The 19,554-nt window shown below is 39.2% G+C and overlaps 1 protein-coding gene across 2 annotated transcripts in view; it reads left to right on the top strand.

The window, feature by feature from the left end:
- Positions 1-13,925, top strand: part of gstcd (glutathione S-transferase, C-terminal domain containing) — a 143,964-nt gene extending 130,039 nt beyond the window's left edge. The window contains exons 9-11 of one of the 2 annotated variants that reach the window (XM_062026825.1): positions 1,666-1,696; positions 9,795-9,864; positions 12,564-13,925. In XM_062026825.1, coding sequence (XP_061882809.1) covers positions 1,666-1,696; positions 9,795-9,864; positions 12,564-12,718 — 256 coding nt within the window. In that variant the 3' untranslated portion in view covers positions 12,719-13,925. The remainder of the gene's footprint in view (positions 1-1,665; positions 1,697-9,794; positions 9,865-12,563) is intronic. The other variant, XR_009821860.1, reaches the window with a different exon arrangement.
- Positions 13,926-19,554: the final 5,629 nt, after the last annotated feature.

The following is a 19,554-nucleotide window of genomic DNA, read 5'->3' as shown; positions in this document are numbered from 1 at the left end:
AAAAAAAGCCTTGCCTGTACCGGAAGTAGCAGACGATATGCGTGTGACGTCACCGGTTGTGGAGCTCCTCACATCTGCACATTGTTTACAATCATGGCCACCAACAGCGAGAGCGATTCGGACTTAGAAAGCGACGATTCCCCCATTAATTTGAGCGAGGATGAAAGATTCGTGGATGAGGAAAGTGAGAGTGATGGACTAGAAGGCAGTGGAAGCGATTCAGATAGGGAAGATGCTGTGAGAGGCGAGTGGGACCTGATATTCAGCTGGGAATGACTAAAACAGTAGTTAAACACAAGACATATATAAACTCTATCAGCCATAACACAACCAGGCTTATATTTAATATGCCACAAATTAATCCGCATAACAAACACCTCCCCCCTCCTGTCCATATAACCCACCAATACAACTCAAACACCCGCACAACACACTCAATCCCACAGCCCAAAGTACCGTTCACCTCCCCAAAGTTCATACAGCACATATATTTCCCCAAAGTCCCCAAAGTTACGTACGTGACATGCACATAGCAGCACACACGTACGGGCAAGCGATCAAATGTTTGGAAGCCGCAGCTGCGTACTCACGGTACCGCGTCAGTGTATCCAACTCAAAGTCCTCCTGGTAAGAGTCTCTGTTGTCCCAGTTCTCCACAAGCCAATGGTAAAGCTTGACTGTCATCTTTTGGGAATGTAAACAATGAAACACAACGTGTTTGTGTTGCTGCAGCCGTCCGCTAATACACCGCTTCCCACCTACAGCTTTCTTCTTTGCTGTCTCCATTGTTCATTGAACAAATTGCAAAAGATTCACCAACACAGATGTCCAGAATACTGTGGAATTTTGCGATGAAAACAGACGACTTAATAGCTGGCCACAATGCTGTCCCAAAATGTCCGCTACAATCCGTGACGTCACGCGCAGGCGTCATCATACCGAGACGTTTTCAGCAGGATATTTCGCGGGAAATTTAAAATTGCACTTTAGTAATCTAACCCGGCCGTATTGGCACGTGTTGCAATGTTAAGATTTCATCATTGATATATAAACTATCAGACTGCGTGGTCGGTAGTCGTGGGTTTCAGTAGGCCTTTAATAATCCTGCACACTAAAAAATGTTGGGTTATAAAAAAATAACCCAATTTTAACCCAACTGCTGTTTCAGAAAAGGACAAACCCCTTATGTGAGTTATTTTAACATTTTGGGTTAATTTTTTCAACCCAACTTTTCATTGGGTACATTCTGTTTTTTTCTCGCTGCTAACTTTCAAAGGCTGACGTAAAGACATCGCTTGGACGCTAACACACACATCAAGTATCGGCGTGATCAGGCCCGCCGCACCTGCCTGACTCAATCTGGCTTTTACATTCTACTCCTTTTCCCACCCTTAGGACTCGTCTCTGTGTACTGCAGGTGTAGACATTCCAGTGATCTTTTTTTTATGATCTGTGGAACCAAACTCACACAGGCCCTCCCATTTTGAGTTCATTTGAACGCTTTCCACTTGACCTGACAGACCCTGATCAACCCCCGCTCAATGTTGGTTTTTAATTACCCGCAACCGCGTGAACCATCAGGCACGGCCGTGTCCACAAAACAAACTAAGATCTCCATTGAAATGTGCACACACTGACCCATTCAACTTGTCTTGTGTCTTACAGCAAAATGTTCCAAGAGACTCTGATTTATAAGGTAGGTGCTGAAATGCTTCACTACACTGCAAAAACTGAAATCTAAGTAAGATTAAATATCTCAAATAAGGGTGATATTTGCTTATTTTCTGTCTGATAAGATCATTCTTCTCACTAAGCAGATTTTATGTTAGAGTGTTTTACTTGTTTTAAGTGTTTTGGTCCTAAATGATCTCAGTAAGATATTACAGCCTGTTGCTGAGATGTTATGACCTATATTGAGTAAAACATGCTTGAAACTAGAATATCAACTGTTGCAAAGCTGTGTAATAAACACTCACAAATATAAAACTACTTTTTTAAAGTAATCATTTCTTATTTCAAGCATGAAAAAAAAAATCATGATTTTTGATGCAATTGTGTCTCATAATTAACTTTTTTATTTTCAATGAAACCATAGAAAACACGTGTTCATATAGTAGTACAGTTGGCACAGTACAGTAAACTGACAGTTAATATTTAAACATTTAACATGTGACATTTCTAACAATTTTGAACAGAAATAGTTCATGCACATTCAGATAAATTCTTCAAGATTACAATTGAAAAAATGTTGTATATATGCGCACTAATTGACTGAAAGAGCACGCACTTGGCGCGATGATGTCACGTTGTCCATGGAAAAATGCATTTTTGACCCCGAGAGTAACAAGCGGTTGCCTTGTTGCCTTTCCATTAAGAACAATAAATTAGTTTTTAGTGTAAGTTTGCTGGTTTCAAGAAATGTAATGCCGAGCGCATATCATTATGTCAAGACAATGACACTAGCATGTACTTAATTTAAGAATATTTTTCAACATATTGAGCAAAGAAGTCTCTTTTTTTTTTTCTACCAAGAAAAGTGCACTTATTATTAGTGAGAATATACTTATTTTATGTTTTTTTTGGGTTCATTGAAGTTAGCTAATTGTACTTGTTTTGGAAAGCCTTGACAAGCCAAATTTTCTTGTTCTATTGGCAGATAATTTTGCTTAGTTCAAGTAAAATACCCCTAATTTTTTCGGGGTTTTTTTCTTGTTTTTGAACACTGACTTTTTGCAGTGTATGCGTTTATAATTCACCGAGGTGGAATATTAACTACATCTGGTCCATTTTGAGTTGATTTCGAACATGCATGCATACAGCATGATACATCACAATTTTCAGTTTCCACTTTTGACACCACATTCTTGATTTCCTCGTTTTGTCTGCTTAAATCAGGGGTGTCCAAAGTGTGGTCCAGGGGCCATTTGCGGCCCGCAGCTCATGTTTTACCGGCCCGCGGCACATCATTCTAAAAATACTTAAACTTTTTTTTTTTTTAAACATTAAAACGTGGAATAAAAGAGCAAATAGGTGAAATGCAATGAGAAAAAAAGTTGCACTGTTGATGCTAATAACATGATTTTTCAAATACAACAAACAAAAAAAACACGAAAAATGTGAAAATGATTTTTAAAAAATACATACAAATTATATACTAATACTAATTATACTAATTATTATATGGACTGTTATTAAAATTTTAGTGGAATTAAAAAACACCTGCCTTTGCTAAAAATAATGATAATAATAATAATAAATTAAAATCATTTTTTGCTATGAATTATTGACCTATTTAGGGATCAAATTACTTCACATCAAATATTCCACTTTGAAAATCTTTTTGGGAAAAATATTGTATATTTTGTATTTTTGCCCCAAAAACTTGGGTGACTTATTTTTAACCTTTTATAAGACTGAAACCCTTTTGGGTCCCTAGGACCTAACTTGAGCGAGCCCCAAAGGTTAAAAAAAAAGTGTATATTGTATTGGTTTTGAAAATGAAGAAAATATCAAAATGGCCCCTGCGTGCTTTGATTTTTCAGTGTGCGGCCCTCAGTGGAAAAAGTTTGGACACCCCTGGCTTAAATAAATGAAGCTAAAACTGCAAAGGCTGGGAAGGCGCACTGTGCTGAGCGAGGGCCTTTCACACGATGATATATGGGCCTTGTCAGCGCCCCCGGGGTCTAATCTGAAATCACTGCAGGTGCTCGCCACGGCAACCTCTTGTCGAAACGTCGGACCTCCTCTGATGTGTCTTTCCAGCGCTGGCGAGAAACATATTTTTGCTGCTGGAACTTGCAGAGAGAAAACGCCTGATTAGCGTTTGACGCCCGCAGTAACGAGGCATGACAGCGCGTTGTCAAGGCAAAAACCATCAGTGATTAGCAATGACGAAGGGATGGTTAGTGTTGCCAATCTTGTGTCGGATAGATGCAGCTTCCCCGCATCCCTGGGAGACTGTATTTGAAAGATAATGATGGCATTAAGTCTTGAATGTTCCCTGCTGATAGCGTACGTGCAACACTCTCATTTCAAACAGGAGGTAGATTTTATTCATATTTCAAGATGATATATTATATTATCCGATCTGACGATGACTTGATTTCACAGACATTTATTCCTTTAATAACAGGTATCCTGCTTGATATTTTTTCAACTTTTGGGGCATGAATAGGTTAAAATAGGGGTGTCAAAGTCAAGGCCCGCGGGCCAGATCCGATTGAGAATGTATTATCTATGGCCCCCGGGATGATATTTGATTAGCATTATTATTATTATTATTTTTGTTTTCTGTCCTGTCCAGCTTCTCAGGCAAATCATATAGTTGATGTAGATGCCCATATCAGCTGTACAAATGTACTTTACAAAAGAGAAGTGTGGGATACTTCTCTTGTCGCCTTATTTGTATTTGACTTTATTAAAGGCCTACTGAAAGCCACTACTACCTACTGAAAGCCACTACTACCGACCACGCAGTCTGATAGTTTATATATCAATGATGAAATCTTAACATTGCAACACATGCCAATACGGCCGGGTTAACTTATAAAGTGCAATTTTAAATTTCCCGCTAAACTTCCGGTTGAAAACGTCTATGTATGATGACGTAGGCGCGTGACGTCGATCGTTGAAACGGAAGTATTCGGACACATTGTATCCAATACAAAAAGCTCGGTTTTCATCGCAAAATTCCACAGTATTCTGGACATCTGTGTTGGTGAATCTTTTGCAATTTGTTTAATGAACAATGAAGACTGCAAAGAAGAAAGTTGTAGGTGGGATCGGTGTATTAGCGGCTGGCTGCAGCAACACAACCAGGAGGACTTTGACTTGGATAGCAAACGCGCTATCCGACGCTAGCCGCCGACCGCATCTATGATCGGGTGAAGTCCTTCGTCGATCGCTGGAACGCAGGTGAGCACGGGTGTTGATGAGCAGATGAGGGCTGGCTGGCGTAGGTGGATAGCTAATGTTTTTAGCATAGCTCTGTGAGGTCCTGTTGCTAAGTTAGCTTCAATGGCGTCGTTAGCAACAGCATTGTTAAGCTTCGCCAGGTTGGAAAGCATTAACCGTGATTTACAGGTCCATGGTTTAATAGTATTGTTGATTTTCTGTCTATCCTTCGTAGGAGGGGATAAAAAGAGAAAAAAAGGAAGACAGAGGGGGAAATTGTGGTGACAAAAGGGGGATTAGACAGAGAGACAAAAACAGCAAACACAACAATAACAACAACAACAACAATAGAGCAACATCAGCAAATATGTACAAATATGATGGTAAAAGTGATAGCAAAGAAGCAGTTAGTGAAATAAATATTAATACAGAAATGACAATTAACATTATTACACTACAAATGGAGCAAAACAAATACCAATAGAAATAGCGCTATTGATAAAGTTAAAGTACCAATGATTGTCACACCCACACTAGGTGTGGTGAAATTTGTCCTCTGCATTTGACCCATCCTCTTGTTCACCCCCGCGGCCCGGTGGGTGGGGACCACTGCTGTAACTACTTGGTATCGGATTGATACCTAAATGTGTGGTATCATCCAAAACTAATGTAAAGTATCAAACAACAGAAGAATAAGTGAATATTACATTTTAACAGAAGTGTAGATACAACATGTTAAAAGAGAAAGTAAGCAGATGATAAATTAACAAGTAGATTAATAATTCATTTTATACCGCTTGTCCTTCATAATTTTGACAAAATAATAGAATGGTAAATGACACAATATGTTACTGCATATGTCAGCAGACTAAATTAGGAGCCTTTGTTTGCTTACTTACTAATAAAAGACAAGTCTTGTATGTTCACTAATTTATTTAAGGACAAAATTGTTGTTGGATTTCAATAAGAAACATATGTTTAATGTACCGTAAGATTTTTTGTTGAAATAAAGCCAATAATGCAATTTTTTGTGGTCTCCTTTATTTAGAAAAGTGTCGAAATATATTTTGGTACTGGTACCAAAATATTGGTATCGGGTCAACCCTCGTACACGCAAACCTTTAGTAGATCAGGCCCCCGGAGTTTAAAGTGATCAATCAGAAAGGAGGGGACATGCTCCTAAGTCAGACCTGGGCATTCTGCGGCCCGCGGGCCGCATCAGGCCCTTTGTGCGTCCCTGTCCGGCCCGCGTGAGGCCAATTATAAATTACAAAATCAATTTTAAAAAGTATCTATGTCGAGTGTGCAATACAACGGTGCTGCTTTTGTTTTGAAAATCGTTATTTGTATTACTTCCGTGTGGACGTATGCGTGATTGTGAGTGAATGTGAACAACTGCAATTACAAAATAAAGTTGAAAAAACATCTATGTCCTGCGCGCAATACAACTGTGCTGCTTTTATTTTGAAAAGTATTATTTATGGGCGTGTGTCCGTGTGTAACCTGCGAGTGAAGGTGCACATGCAGCGACAAGCGATGCACGGTTTACACCCGAGACGCCAAAAAGAGAAAAGTTGATGAGGAATGCCGTGTTTTCAACAACACATGAACTGCAAAGCAACGTCCCCTCACCTAAGGTGCGTGCCTGCGCAATTGCGCACTGCTCAAGCGTCTGCTGCGCGCAGCAAGTATATATGCCGCGCACCAAATCAAATCCCATCTGAATTATAAACAAAATAAACATATTTATTCTATGGAATTTTGCAATGCAACTCTGAGTGACAGTGACAACAAGCGGCCCTAATGGTGTTCGTCAACACCGTTCAATTGAACACCGTTCAATTATTGTAACGTCTATCGAGATGCTTCGAGGCCAGGAATTATATCGATCACTTTATTGAACAAAACTGTTTATATTCGGTCATAACCACACCAAAAACATGAGTAAAACAATTCTATCTCGAAAAACTAGTCATTTTCTGCCGTACAAACCAGGCCAAAACCAACTTGTCATCTGTCACCAACACGCATAGCACTAAACCACTGGTGCGTTTAAGGCCACACAAAAAGTCGGACAACTCAAACACCACACAAAGTTACACTATAACTCCTCAGTCATACGTGTGCTTATTTTACTGTCATTTATTATTAATGTTAATTTATATATATTAGTCATGGAATGCTGTTACACACACTATGTTGAAGTATTACTATTATTATTATTATTATTATTATTTATCTTACGGTATATATCAAAAATAATATTGAGCAAAATTTAATTGAAATATTGTCGATGTGGCCCTCCAGCAGTGCTCGGGTAGCTCATGCGGCCCCCGGTAAAAATTAATTGCCCACCCCTGTCCTAAGTGCTGACACGGTGGCACATTGTGAGCGTGCAGAAAAAGAAAACACATTGCAAACACAAACAGAATCAGCGTGTGAAGAAAATGAAAGGGTGCGTGAGCTTAAAATGAGTTTATGCCTGTGCAAAATGAGTGCCTCCGCACAGTCAGGCAACGTGCACACACGGTGTGTTTTTTTACGTGCGAGGATTTTGGCACTGTTTTGACGCCATAGATGTGCCTCCATTCTTTTTTACTCGCAAAGAAATGATGCAAGGGCAGTTTCCCCTTCGGTGAGAGTAAATCTCTTGGTAACACTTTTAGTATGGGTAACATATTCACCATTAATTAGTTGCTTATTAACATGCAAATTAGTAACATATTGGCTCTTAATAAGTCATTATTAAGTACTTATTAATGCCTTATTCTGCATGGCCTTATTATACAAGCAGTAAGCCATTAACTAAGAGTCTTCCCTCAATAACCTCAGAATTATTGCTTATTAGTAACCCTAACCCTTATATGTTCCCCTAGTGTCCAAATAACTCTAAATCAGTGGTTCTTAACCTGGGTTCGATTGAACCCTAGGGGTTCGGTGAGTCGGCCTCAGGGGTTCGGCGAATGTCAAAACACACCCGACTCATCGTGTAAATACAAACTTCTCCTTATCGGCATATTATGGATACGGCAACAGCTGCAGGTGTGTCATTTGTTGTGAGTTTATGCACTGTGTTGCTTTTGTTGTTTGAACAAGGTGATGTTCATGCACGGTTCATTTTGTGCACCAGTAAAAAAAAACATGGTAACACTTTAGTATGGGGAACATATTCACCATTAATTAGTTGCTTATTAACATGCAAATTAGTAACATATTGGCTCTTAACTAGTCATTATTAAGCACTTATTAATGCCTTATTCGGCATGGCCTTATTATAACCTAAACTAAAACTCTAAATTAAGTCTTTATTACTTAGAATATGTTCCCCTAGTGTCCAAATAACTCTAAATTAAGTCTTTGTTACTTAGAATATGTTCTCCATACTAAGGTGTTACCAAAAACATATAACTTTGTCTTGAATTTGAAAAAAAACATCATCTTATTTTTCACTAAGGAAGGGTAATGTGCATATGAAACTGGTGGGGTTCGGTACCTCCAACAAGGTTAAGAACCACTGCTCTAAATTAAGTCTTTGTTACTTTAATAAACAACTAATTAATAGTGAATATGTTCCCCATACCAATCTTTTAAAAGAAAAGTATTACTTCTTGAGAGTGTATAGATACACTCCATCATATTTTTTTACCCTACTCAGTGGCCTTGTGGTTAGAGTGTCCGCCCTGAGATCGGTAGGTCGTGAGTTCAAACCCCAGCCGAGTCATACCAAAGACTATAAAAATGGGACCCATTACTTCTCTGCTTGACACTCAGCATCAAGGGTTGGAATTGGGGGTTAAATCACCAAAAATGATTCCCGGGCGCGGCCACCGCTGCTGCCCACTGCTCCCCTCACCTCCCAGGGGGTGATCAAGGGTGATGGGTCAAATGCAGAGAATAATTTTGCCACACCTTGTGTGTGTGTGACAATCATTGGTACTTTAACTTTTTAACTTTAATTTTTTTTTTTACGATATCTGGCTTGTACATTTGCCTCTAAACCTAAAACAATACGCCAAATTCTGCACTACTTCCGGTTAAAACGAACAGTAGTCTTATGAGACGCTGACCACCATATTTTTAATGGACGCCCCTGCTTATTTCAGCAATGCCAAGCCACATTCAGCACGTGTTACAACAGCGTGGTTTCGAAAAAAAGAGTGCAGATACTTTCCTGGCCCGCCTGCAGTCCAGACCTGTCTCCCATCGAAAATGTGTGGCGCATTATGAAGCGTAAAATACGACAGCGGAGACCCCCGGACTGTTGAACGACTGAAGCTCTACATAAAACAAGAATGGGAAAGAATTCCACTTTCAAAGCTTCAACAATTAGTTTCCTCAGTTCGCAATCGTTTATTGAGTGTTGTTAAAAGAAAAGGCCATGTAACACAGTGGTGAACATGCCCTTTCCCAACTACTTTGGCACGTGTTGCAGCCATGAAATTCTAAGTTAATTATTATTTGCAAAAAAAAATTAAGTTTATGAGTTTGAACATCAAATATCTTGTCTTTGTAGTGCATTCAATTGAATATGGGTTGAAAAGGATTTGCAAATCATTGTATTTGTTTTTATTTACATCTAACACAATTTCCCAATTCATGTGGAAACGGGGTTTGTACATAATTTATGACAATGGTTAGACCTTTTGTGCCTGCTAATTTTTACAAAAACGACCTGTTGAAGTCCCACTGGGTTGTGTTTATACACATTTAAGCAAAACTTCCCCTATTTTCGCCGCTCCCAGAAGAATGCAAGCTGCTAAAGCAGCGATGTGGGAGCAACTCCATCTTTTCTTCCAATGCTGACTTCCTGCAGGTGTTTTATAACAGCTTGTATCATCCAAAAGCCATACAGTTTGCAGAGAATCTAGAGAAGTAGACTAACCAAGTGTCTCCCGTTTCAGGAACACATGATCCTGTGCCGCTTCGCCGACCAAACGGCTGGCCAGCTTCCTCCAGAGAGGCGCCACATAGGTACCGCCTCCGACACTTTGGGCTAGTTTCTCTAGTGAGGTTCTGTTAAGACACACATGCTGTTTGACAAAAAGGACACATTCGGTGACCTCTCTTTATGGGTCACAAGCGACGCGGCGAAGCAGCTGCGGTGAACAGCTGCCACTTACGGATCAGATTCCGAGGGAGGCGACATGTCCGGCTGTCAGTACAGTTTCTTCGTGTAGAAAGGGCGGAGCTTCTGAAACAAGTCATTCCTGACCTGACAGCCTTAGAGTCCCTCGTGGCTTCTTCCGGAACAAAGCTAATTGCCTGAGTTCATGGACATGACTTTGATTGATCTGTCTTATCAATGCAGCTGGGTTATCTATCCCGTGCATGTTGACTCCAAAAACAATACTTGTAAGACAGTGTTTCCCATAAACTGCCAAGATACCTGTGGCGGTGGGGGCGTGGCTATGGGCGTGGTCACCATGACATCATCAAGTAATTTGCATAATGTACTACAATGATATGATTTTCTCTAAAAAGGCTCAAAAAATGTATACTTACTAATTATTAATAACAGTTTTGTTTTAAACGTCCATCCATCCATTTTACAATATAATGACAACATTTTATGTACATATTTATATACAGATTTGAACAATAAGTTATTCACTGAAATATATGTATTAATTGTGGTTCTTACAAAAAATATATCTTATAAAATATGAAAGCTAAAATGTCTCTTAAAGCTCTGCCCCTTTAATTAGTGCATACTAAATAATTTAACTTTAGCCTACTACTACAACCATATTATTTACCAGCAACATAAAGTGAAACAGAGGCAGAGGTGTCTTGCCACAGTCAGTAACAAATAAACAGAAAACAGTAGTGGTCAAATACAAATAAGGCAACAAGAGAAGTATCCTACACTTCTCTTTTGTAAAGTAAATCTGAACAGCCTATATGGGCATCTACATCAACTATATGATTTGCCTGAGAAGCTGGAAAGGACAACAAAAAAAAAAAAAATTATTATTATTTTTTTTTTATTTTTTTTTTTCGGCGGACGTAATTCTTTCGTGGCGGGCCGCCACAAATAAATGAATGTGTGGGAAACACTGTAAGAAAACTGGCTGCATAAGTCTCAACCATCTAGTATCAACCAAATTGCGGTGTGTTTTGGATGAAGTAGGCACCAAGTTTTACAAAGAATAATGCATATTGTTGCTAATTATCAGCAAAAAAAATGTTTCTGGTTGGAAAGAAAAATAAGAAATAAATATATAGATATGCTGTTCCGGACAATTTTATAAATAACATGTAAAGTATGCACTGCAAAAACTGAAATCTAAGTAAGATTAAATATCTCAAATAAGGGTGATATTTGCTTATTTTCTGTCTGATAAGATAATTCTTCTCACTAAGCAGATTTTATGTTAGAGTGTTTTACTTGTTTTAAGTGTTTTGGTCCTAAATGATCTCAGTAAGATATTACAGCTTGTAGCTGAAATTTTATGACCTACTGTATATTGAGTGAAACATGCTTAAAACTAGAATATCAACTGTTGCAAAGCTGTGTCATCAACACTCACAAGTATAAAACTACTTTTTCAAAGTAAGAATTTCTTATTTCAAACATGAACTAAAAAATCATGACTTTGACACAATTGTGCCTCATAATTAAAACAGATCACAGCCAAATGGACTTTGCTGTTTTATTTTCAATTAAACAATAGAACATACGCACTCATACAGTAGTACAGTTGGCACAGTACAGTAAACTGACTAATGTGACTTGGCCATACACTGTAGTGTACAGTGTATTTATTAATGCACATCTATTATTTAATACTAACAAAAAAGACTCCAAAGTGTGAGAAATCAAGATATAAAAATGGACAGTGCAATTTTTTTATCAGCACACTGTCAAATGTTAAATAACAAAATAAATTGTATTATTCAACACATTTTTATTAACACATGAAAACACACAGTAGGACTCACAATAGGTACTGTTGAGTATTGGTATCGATTCACAGGTCCAGGATTCAAATGAGAAAAGATACATCCCTAAGTATCAATAAATAGCTGCCCTAAAATGAACTTAAATCAACTAAAGCCTCCGCTTTTTATCAATTCTAATAAAGGACAGTGTACAGTTGCGTTACAATTCTTAGAAAATATTGATTCAAGGATTCATTTTTTAGAGTCTATGGACCACTTTAAGATTGGCATTGATGCACAATGGTAAAAGTGTGTGTGTGTGTGTGTGTGTGTGTGTGTGTGTGTGTGTGTGTGTGTGTGTGTGTGTGTGTGTGTGTGTGTGTGTGTGTGTGTGTGTGTGTGTGTGTGTGTGTGTGTGTGTGTGTGTGTGTGTGTGTGTGTGTGTGTGTGTGTGCGCGCGCGCGCGTGCGTGCGTGCGTGCGTGCGCGTAAGAATAAAAACATGAGCCTTAAAAGAGATTTTCAGAGTATGAAGTAAGGACAGCATATTGAGAAAAAATATAGGAAAGCATTGGTAGAAATGTGCGAAGCTATCTTTGAAGGCTAAATAAATGGATGTTTACCTATTTCAATGAGACGGTAAATAGTCTGAGCAAGAAACTCACAAAATAAACTTGAGAAAAAGAGTTTTTCAGGCAGCATGGGAGGAACCGGCCGTGTTCTAGTCTCTGAGAAGATGCTCATTGTAACACATTTTGAAAAAACCCTTTCTGTGTTGTTTGATGGCAGGGAAGCAGTGCATGGGCCTGGTGGACTTGGACCGCTCATGGGCTGCGCAGTCGCACGGTTACCAGGTGCAGGTGATGACCATGGAGCCGGACACGTGCTCGCCCAAGAACAACATGTTGATAGGAAAGCCCCACGTGCAAGATGGCGCTCACTAATTGGACGAACCTGAGCTTACTGTAGGTGCGTCACATGGATACTTGCGTTTTTTATTTTTTGATATCTGGATTTTCCATCCATCCATTTTCTACCGCTTGTCCCTTGCAGGGTCGCGGGGGGTTCTTGAGCCTATCTCAGCTGCATTCGGGCGGTAGGCGGGGTACACCCTGGACTAATACAAAGACATGCACCTGGGGATAGGTTGATTGGCAACACTAAATGGTCCCTAGTGTGTGAATGTGAGTGTGAATGTTGTCTGTCTATCTGTGTTGGCCCTGTGATGAGGTGGCGACTTGTCCGGGGTTTACCCCGCCTTCCACCCGAATGCAGCTATTTTAAAAACCATGCTCTTGTAATATTTTAATCAGTAAAGATGGACAATTGATATTAACTTCCAAATTGAAGAGATGCATCTCATTGGCCACCATGTTTAATCTTGTCGAAATTGTCTATATCTGTGTAACAGGTCTGCAGCTATCGATTCTTTTAGTAATCCAGTAATCTATTGATTTTGCCCGAAATATTGGTCAATCGGATAAAACCCAGCTTTATAGTCTCAATACTTATTTTAAAGTTAAAGTACCACTGATAGTCACACACACACTAGGTGTGGTAAAATTACTCTCTGCATTTGACCCATCCCCTTGTTCCACCCCCTGGGAGGAGAGGGGAGCAGCGAGCAGCAGCGGTGGCCGCGCTCGGGAATCATTTGGTGATTCCGGCTTGGCGTAGTGGGTAGAGCGGCCTGGCCAGAAACCTGAGGGTTGCAGGTTCGCTCCCCGCCTCTTACCATCCAAAAATCGCTGCCGTTGTGTCCTTGGGCAGGACACTTCACCCTTGCCCCCGGTGCCGCTCACACCGGAGAATGAATGATGAATGAATGAGTTGTAAAAATGAATGATGGGTTCTCACTTCTCTGTGAAGCGCTTTGAGTGTCTAGAAAAGCGCTATATAAATCTAATCCATTATTATTATTATTATTAACCCCCAATTCCAACCCTTGATGCTGAGTGCCAAGCAGGGAGGTAATGGGTCCCATTTTTATAGTCTTTGGTATGACTCAGCCGGGGTTTGAACTCACGACCTACCAATCTCAGGGCGGACACTCTAACCACAAGGCCACTGAACAGGTAAAGTTTTTAAAGTTTTAAGCAAAATAGTTTAATTAAACGACACTTTTATGCTTGAAATGTCTGTCATTCAATTTTGTCTAATGAATAAACATCATCAACACTGAAATCGCAATGCTGTATATTTTTAACTCTTTTTTTTTTTTCAACACTCGCCACTGCTTTCATGTTTGGTCTTTTACAGTGGCCTTGCGGAAACTACTGCATGTTTGCGTTTTTTAAAGTTTCCGGCCACTACATGCGGTCCAGATTTTATACATGTTGTATTAGTTAAACTCATTAAAGGGTAAGTCAAAGCAACATAATACAAATTAAAGCTTTTTTCTAATGGATTAATTGTTGCAGTTAATTAAACCACACTGTAAAATATATGACTTTTGACCCCAAATGAAAATCATGATCATAATTAAAGATACAAGTACTTTTTTATTTACTTTCCCTAAGGCCTGGTTCACACCAACGGCGCTTGCCGCGCTTTGAAGCGGCGAGCAAAGCGCCGTCATTTTTGTCAATTTTTCCACGAATATCCGGATCTCCGAATTAATGTTATGCTTTGATACGCTCTGATACGAATTCTTTCCCGCTTTGTTACCGTTCCTCACGATTTGATGCCGCTTTGATCCCGCTTTGAAATGCTTTAAATCACGCTTTGATACGTTTTATTACGCTTTATTGAACTTTATTACGCTTTGATGCGATTATTATTTTGTGAATTTGATGAATAAATTGCGTGTGCACACATAATATAATAAAAAAGAGAAATATGACAAAAAAATAAGAAAAAAATGTGAAAAACTCAGTATACTAAGTTTTCCCCACATTTTTTAGATTTATCTATTTATTTGATTTCTCTTTTTGTTTTATTATATACAAGATAAAACACATAATGTAATAAAAAAGGGAAATATGATAAACAAATAAGTTAAAAAAAAATTGAAAAACTCAGTATACTAAGTTTTCCCCACATTTTTTATATTCATTTATTTTTTCAATTTCTCTTTTTTTTCGTTATATTATGTTTTATATCTTCATTTCTTTGTCATCTTAATAAATATCTATCTTTCATTTCTTATGCTAGTTGACAATAATAAAAAGCATTTCTTTTAAACGTAACATATTCTCTTTATTATTAAGGAAGATGTTATCAACATGTACAGCAAGCAACAAACTTGACCAAACAAAAAAGCACAAATAGTATCACTGTTCACCAATCAGGTTACATAATGTGGGGTTCATATGACAAAGGGTACATTATGTTGTATGAGATGATACAAGAGAGTGGATCAACATTGTCCACAAAGTAGAAAGTTAAGAACCATTTTTGTTTACATTTTCATACAGAAAAAATATAGACGGTAATATCAAACTGTAACATCAAACAGCAAACTCACAGAAGTACAGAAACAATGATCATCGTATAAAAAAGGCAATGATGCAAAAGAGAATGGATTTGTAATCCTGTGTTGGTTTTACATAAAGTTTCAATGTCACTAGTCAATATCACAGTCACTTCCTATTTGTAGTTGTAGACTGGGGTCCGCACTTTGAACCAAGATCTGTTAAGCTTTCCTACGCTTTGAGTCAAGCTTTGCTGAGCTTTGTCACGCTTTGTCACGCTTTGATACGCTCTCGGCGCTTTATTCCATTCTTGACAGAGCGCAGAATTTTTTTAAACCGTTTAAAAAAATTGGGCGATCTTGCCGCATGTCCCGCTTCACTACAAGCTTTCCCACGATCCATTACGACCTTCACGCTTTAATCACGCTTTGTTACGCTTTAACGCCGCTTTGCATGCCGCTTTAAAGCGCCGTCAAAGCGCCGTTGGTGTGAACATAGCATAAATATCTAAAAGTATTCATGTTGTCTTCATGTCATATTATGCTCCTTCCAGCGCTGTTGTTTTTAGGTTATAGAGTTTTTATCCAATCAGAATTCAGCTATCTTATGTTGCCATGCTGTACCAAATCTGCCCGGGCCTTCAGAATCAACAATGCGGGCGTCTGTGCACTGGAAGTGAACAGACACAAACATTTGACAGACAGTTGCAATAGCCAATCAGATCACGAGTTGTTGTGAGTAAGGCCTTCTAGCTGGCCTAAGGCAGATATATATTGTGATGTTATGAGCTAGGTAACATAAGAACTCCATTACCCAGAATGCCACAGTAGTGAAGAGCATGCGCATTAGCCCCGTTTAGGTTGTTGAATGTAGACATGCCGGCAGCGGGATGTTTTTGATGAGCACGCTGTGGAGTAAACGTTTAAGAACTCAGCCAACACGCCTCGTCTGCATCTTTTATGATTAGACAAGACAACACATATTTTTTCAAGAAGGATATACATGTATTTAAAAAGAAACTACATCTTGTGAGACCATGTCGGCCAACCCCGGAAGCTAACTCAGCTGTCCCGGTGATGAAATGTGAGTACAAATATTTTATTTCTTAATTTTTTTCACATTTAATATGTTTTTGCAATTTTGATTTTGACAGTACCACATAAAATATGTTTTAATTGCTCATGCGGGTTTATTGATTTTTAAATGTGCCAGAAAATAACCCAGTTTGTACAATGCCCAGTAGTGCGTAAATGTTTTTCTGTACAGTATTTCTCCAGCAATGGTCATGTGGTGACATAAGTTAGGGTATTTTGAGAGGTAGTCGGACGTCACTGAAAGCCTAGGTGGGAAACGCACGGCCCGCCACTGCAAAGCACCACATAGTAAGTTAAAGTTAAAGTACCACTGATAGTCACACACATACTAGGTGTGGTAAAATGTGTCCTCTGCATTTGACCCATCCCCTTGTTCACCCCCTGGGAGGTGAGGGGAGCAGTGAGCAGCAGCGGTGCCGCGCCCGGGAATCATTTCTGGTGATTTAATAATAATAATAATAATACCTGGGATTTATATAGCGCTTTTCTAAGTACCCAAAGTCGCTTTACATGTTTTTCTGAACCCATCGTTCATTCATTTAACCCCCAATTCCAACCCTTGATGCTGAGTGCCGAGCAGGGAGGTAATGGGTCCCATTTTTATAGTCTTTGGTATGACTCGGTCACAACCTACTGATCTCAGGGCGGACACTCTAACACAGGGGTCGGCAACCCGCGGCTCTAGAGCCGCATGCGGCTCTTTAGCGCCGCCCTAGTGGCTCTCTGGAGCTTTTTCAAAAATGTATGAAAAATGGAAAAAGATGAGGGGAAAAAATATATTTTTTGTTTTAATATGGTTTCTGTAGGAGGACAAACATGACACTAATTGTTATAACACACTGTTTATATTAAACATGCTTCACTGATTCGAGTATTTGGCGAGCGCCGTTTTGTCCTACTAATTTTGGCGGTCCTTGAACTCACCTTAGTTTGTTTCCATGTATAACTTTCTCCGGCTTTCTAGGACGTGTTTTATGCCACTTCTTTTTCTGTCTCATTTTGTCCACCCAACTGTTAACGTTGTGCGTGAAGGCACAAAGGTGAGTTTTGTTGATGTTATTGACTTGTGTGGAGTGCTAGTCAGACATATTTGGTTACTGCATTAATGCTAGCTAATCGATGCTAACATGCTATTTAGGCTAGCTATATGTACATATTGCATCATTATGCCTCATTTGTAGCTATGTTTGAGGTCATTTAGTTTCCTTTAAGTCCTTTAAATGTATATCTCTTGACACACTATCTGTATGTAATATGGCTTTTAATTTTTTGCGGCTCCAGACAGATTTGTTTTTGTATTTTTGGTCCAATATGGCTCTTTCAACATTTTGGGTTGCCGACCCCTGCTCTAACCACTGAGTAGAACACACAAAATTTCTCTTGTGTGGTTCATGCAAATATTATAAGCAAAACTGTCACAATAACGACCAATTATCCCTGACACCTCAAGCATCTTTGCCTGGGTTTCCCATCAAAATCAATAGGGATCTTGCTTTAGTGTAGAAGTTATGATTTAAATTTTCAAAGATAACTCTATTCTGCTAAATTAGGGTATTTTTGATGTAATTATTCAGTTTATCTTCTATGGCCTGCTCTATATCTACACTCTGTTGTCTTCCAAATGTCTTTCTTTTAAACACACAATTCCTCTCCCCTGGAGGCTTCATTATAAAGCATGAGTTCACCCAAATACCGAAATACATCCAATATTTCCCCACTTTGCCACGTGAAACGTCAAGTGCGGATCCAAAACAACCAGCACGCAACGTCTGGGGAAGCATGGCAGGGATTTCGATTTTGTTGCTATTCTTCACCGCCAGACGAAGCCCATTTCGAACGTCGTAATGAAGTTGAGACTGAAAATCTCCAAGCTTACTCAGTTTTAACAAGGATTCATTTTTGAACCAGTGAGTTCTTGAATTAGATTTGCAGGTGGAACAAATGTCACCGCCAAACAATGGCATTTCTCTCTGGCGTGTTAGTCAAATGCATCGTGTTTCAAATGTCAGCCAGCAGAATCATTAAGGGCCGTCCTGGGCAGCCATTGTCCTCCATTGCCCTCATTATATCCTCACACTAATGGTGCTAATGGTTGGAGGTAGCTTGGATACATGCTGACAAAAAGACTGTTGCACCGTGCAAAAGTCTTAGGTCATTATTAGATTTGTTGCTTTAGCGATGCTCTAATGACCGTGTTTTACAAGAATGCCATTAAGTCAAGCACAGGCCTCGGCCAAGTGGACATCATAATTGTATTATTAGTGTCAGGTCAACATTGGCTTATTGGAAAATGTGCCATTCAATGTAAGAAACACATGGAAGCACTAATAGTCGTTAAAGTTTATGGTGATTCTTATGGTCTTGTTATGACCCGATGATGACTATGTTTCTGATTCCCTAGCCCCGATGCAAGGACGTGTTTGATACCTATGTGGCATGCAATGTTCCCTCTAATTTTTCATGTGTGTGAGCAAACGCAAAAACTCCCTGAGCATTCAGTGGAGCCCATGTGAGCAACATCAGACGTGCACACTGTGGCTACACCAGCAGCACACCTGTCCCAAACCTGACTAAATAACAAGTTCAATCTCCATCCATCCATCCATTTTCTATCGCTTGTCCCTTTCGGGGTCGCTGGAGCCTATTTCTGCTGCATTCGGGCGGAAGGCGGGGTACACCCTGGACAAGTCCCCACCTCATCGCAGGGCCTACACAGATAGACAACATTCTCTTATTATTATGATCAAATGACAGCAGTCAATTCCATTTCTAATATAAGTGTTTAGGCCCACTTACAATGACAATAACAAAAAATATTGTTTTTCATGAACTGTGTACTTGTATTGTTTGTCTGGGTGGAGGTCCTGCTTTGGAAATAATGTGTACCCCTTTCAGACATTGCATTTAGTTCCCATTAAAACATTCACATGTTGCACAATGAGATGTAAGCAGGGGATCCTGTGTACATTCCTGCAACTTCCTGTTTGTAAAAAATGTATTTTTATTAGTATTTATTTAATATACTAACAGCATTTCATGATTACTATTTATAAATTAAGATTCCTAATATATGACACTAGAATAAGCACACATTTGATTGGTAAATCATAGTGTAACGACCTGGAATGACACTTCATGTGTGGTGTTGGAGTTGTCCGACTTTTTGTGTGGCTGTAAACGCATCACTGGCTAAGTGCCATATGTGCATGTGTTGGCGCAAGTGAGAAAGAGCGAGCGGCTGCTGTTGATATGTAGTGGATTGTCCGAAGCTTA

This window comes from Entelurus aequoreus, linkage group LG18 (genome assembly GCF_033978785.1).
Source record: "Entelurus aequoreus isolate RoL-2023_Sb linkage group LG18, RoL_Eaeq_v1.1, whole genome shotgun sequence".
In the NCBI taxonomy this organism is placed as follows: Eukaryota; Metazoa; Chordata; class Actinopteri; order Syngnathiformes; family Syngnathidae; genus Entelurus; species Entelurus aequoreus.
The sequence above is the reverse complement of the archived record's forward strand: the minus strand, read 5'-3'. Positions and strand labels throughout refer to the sequence as shown.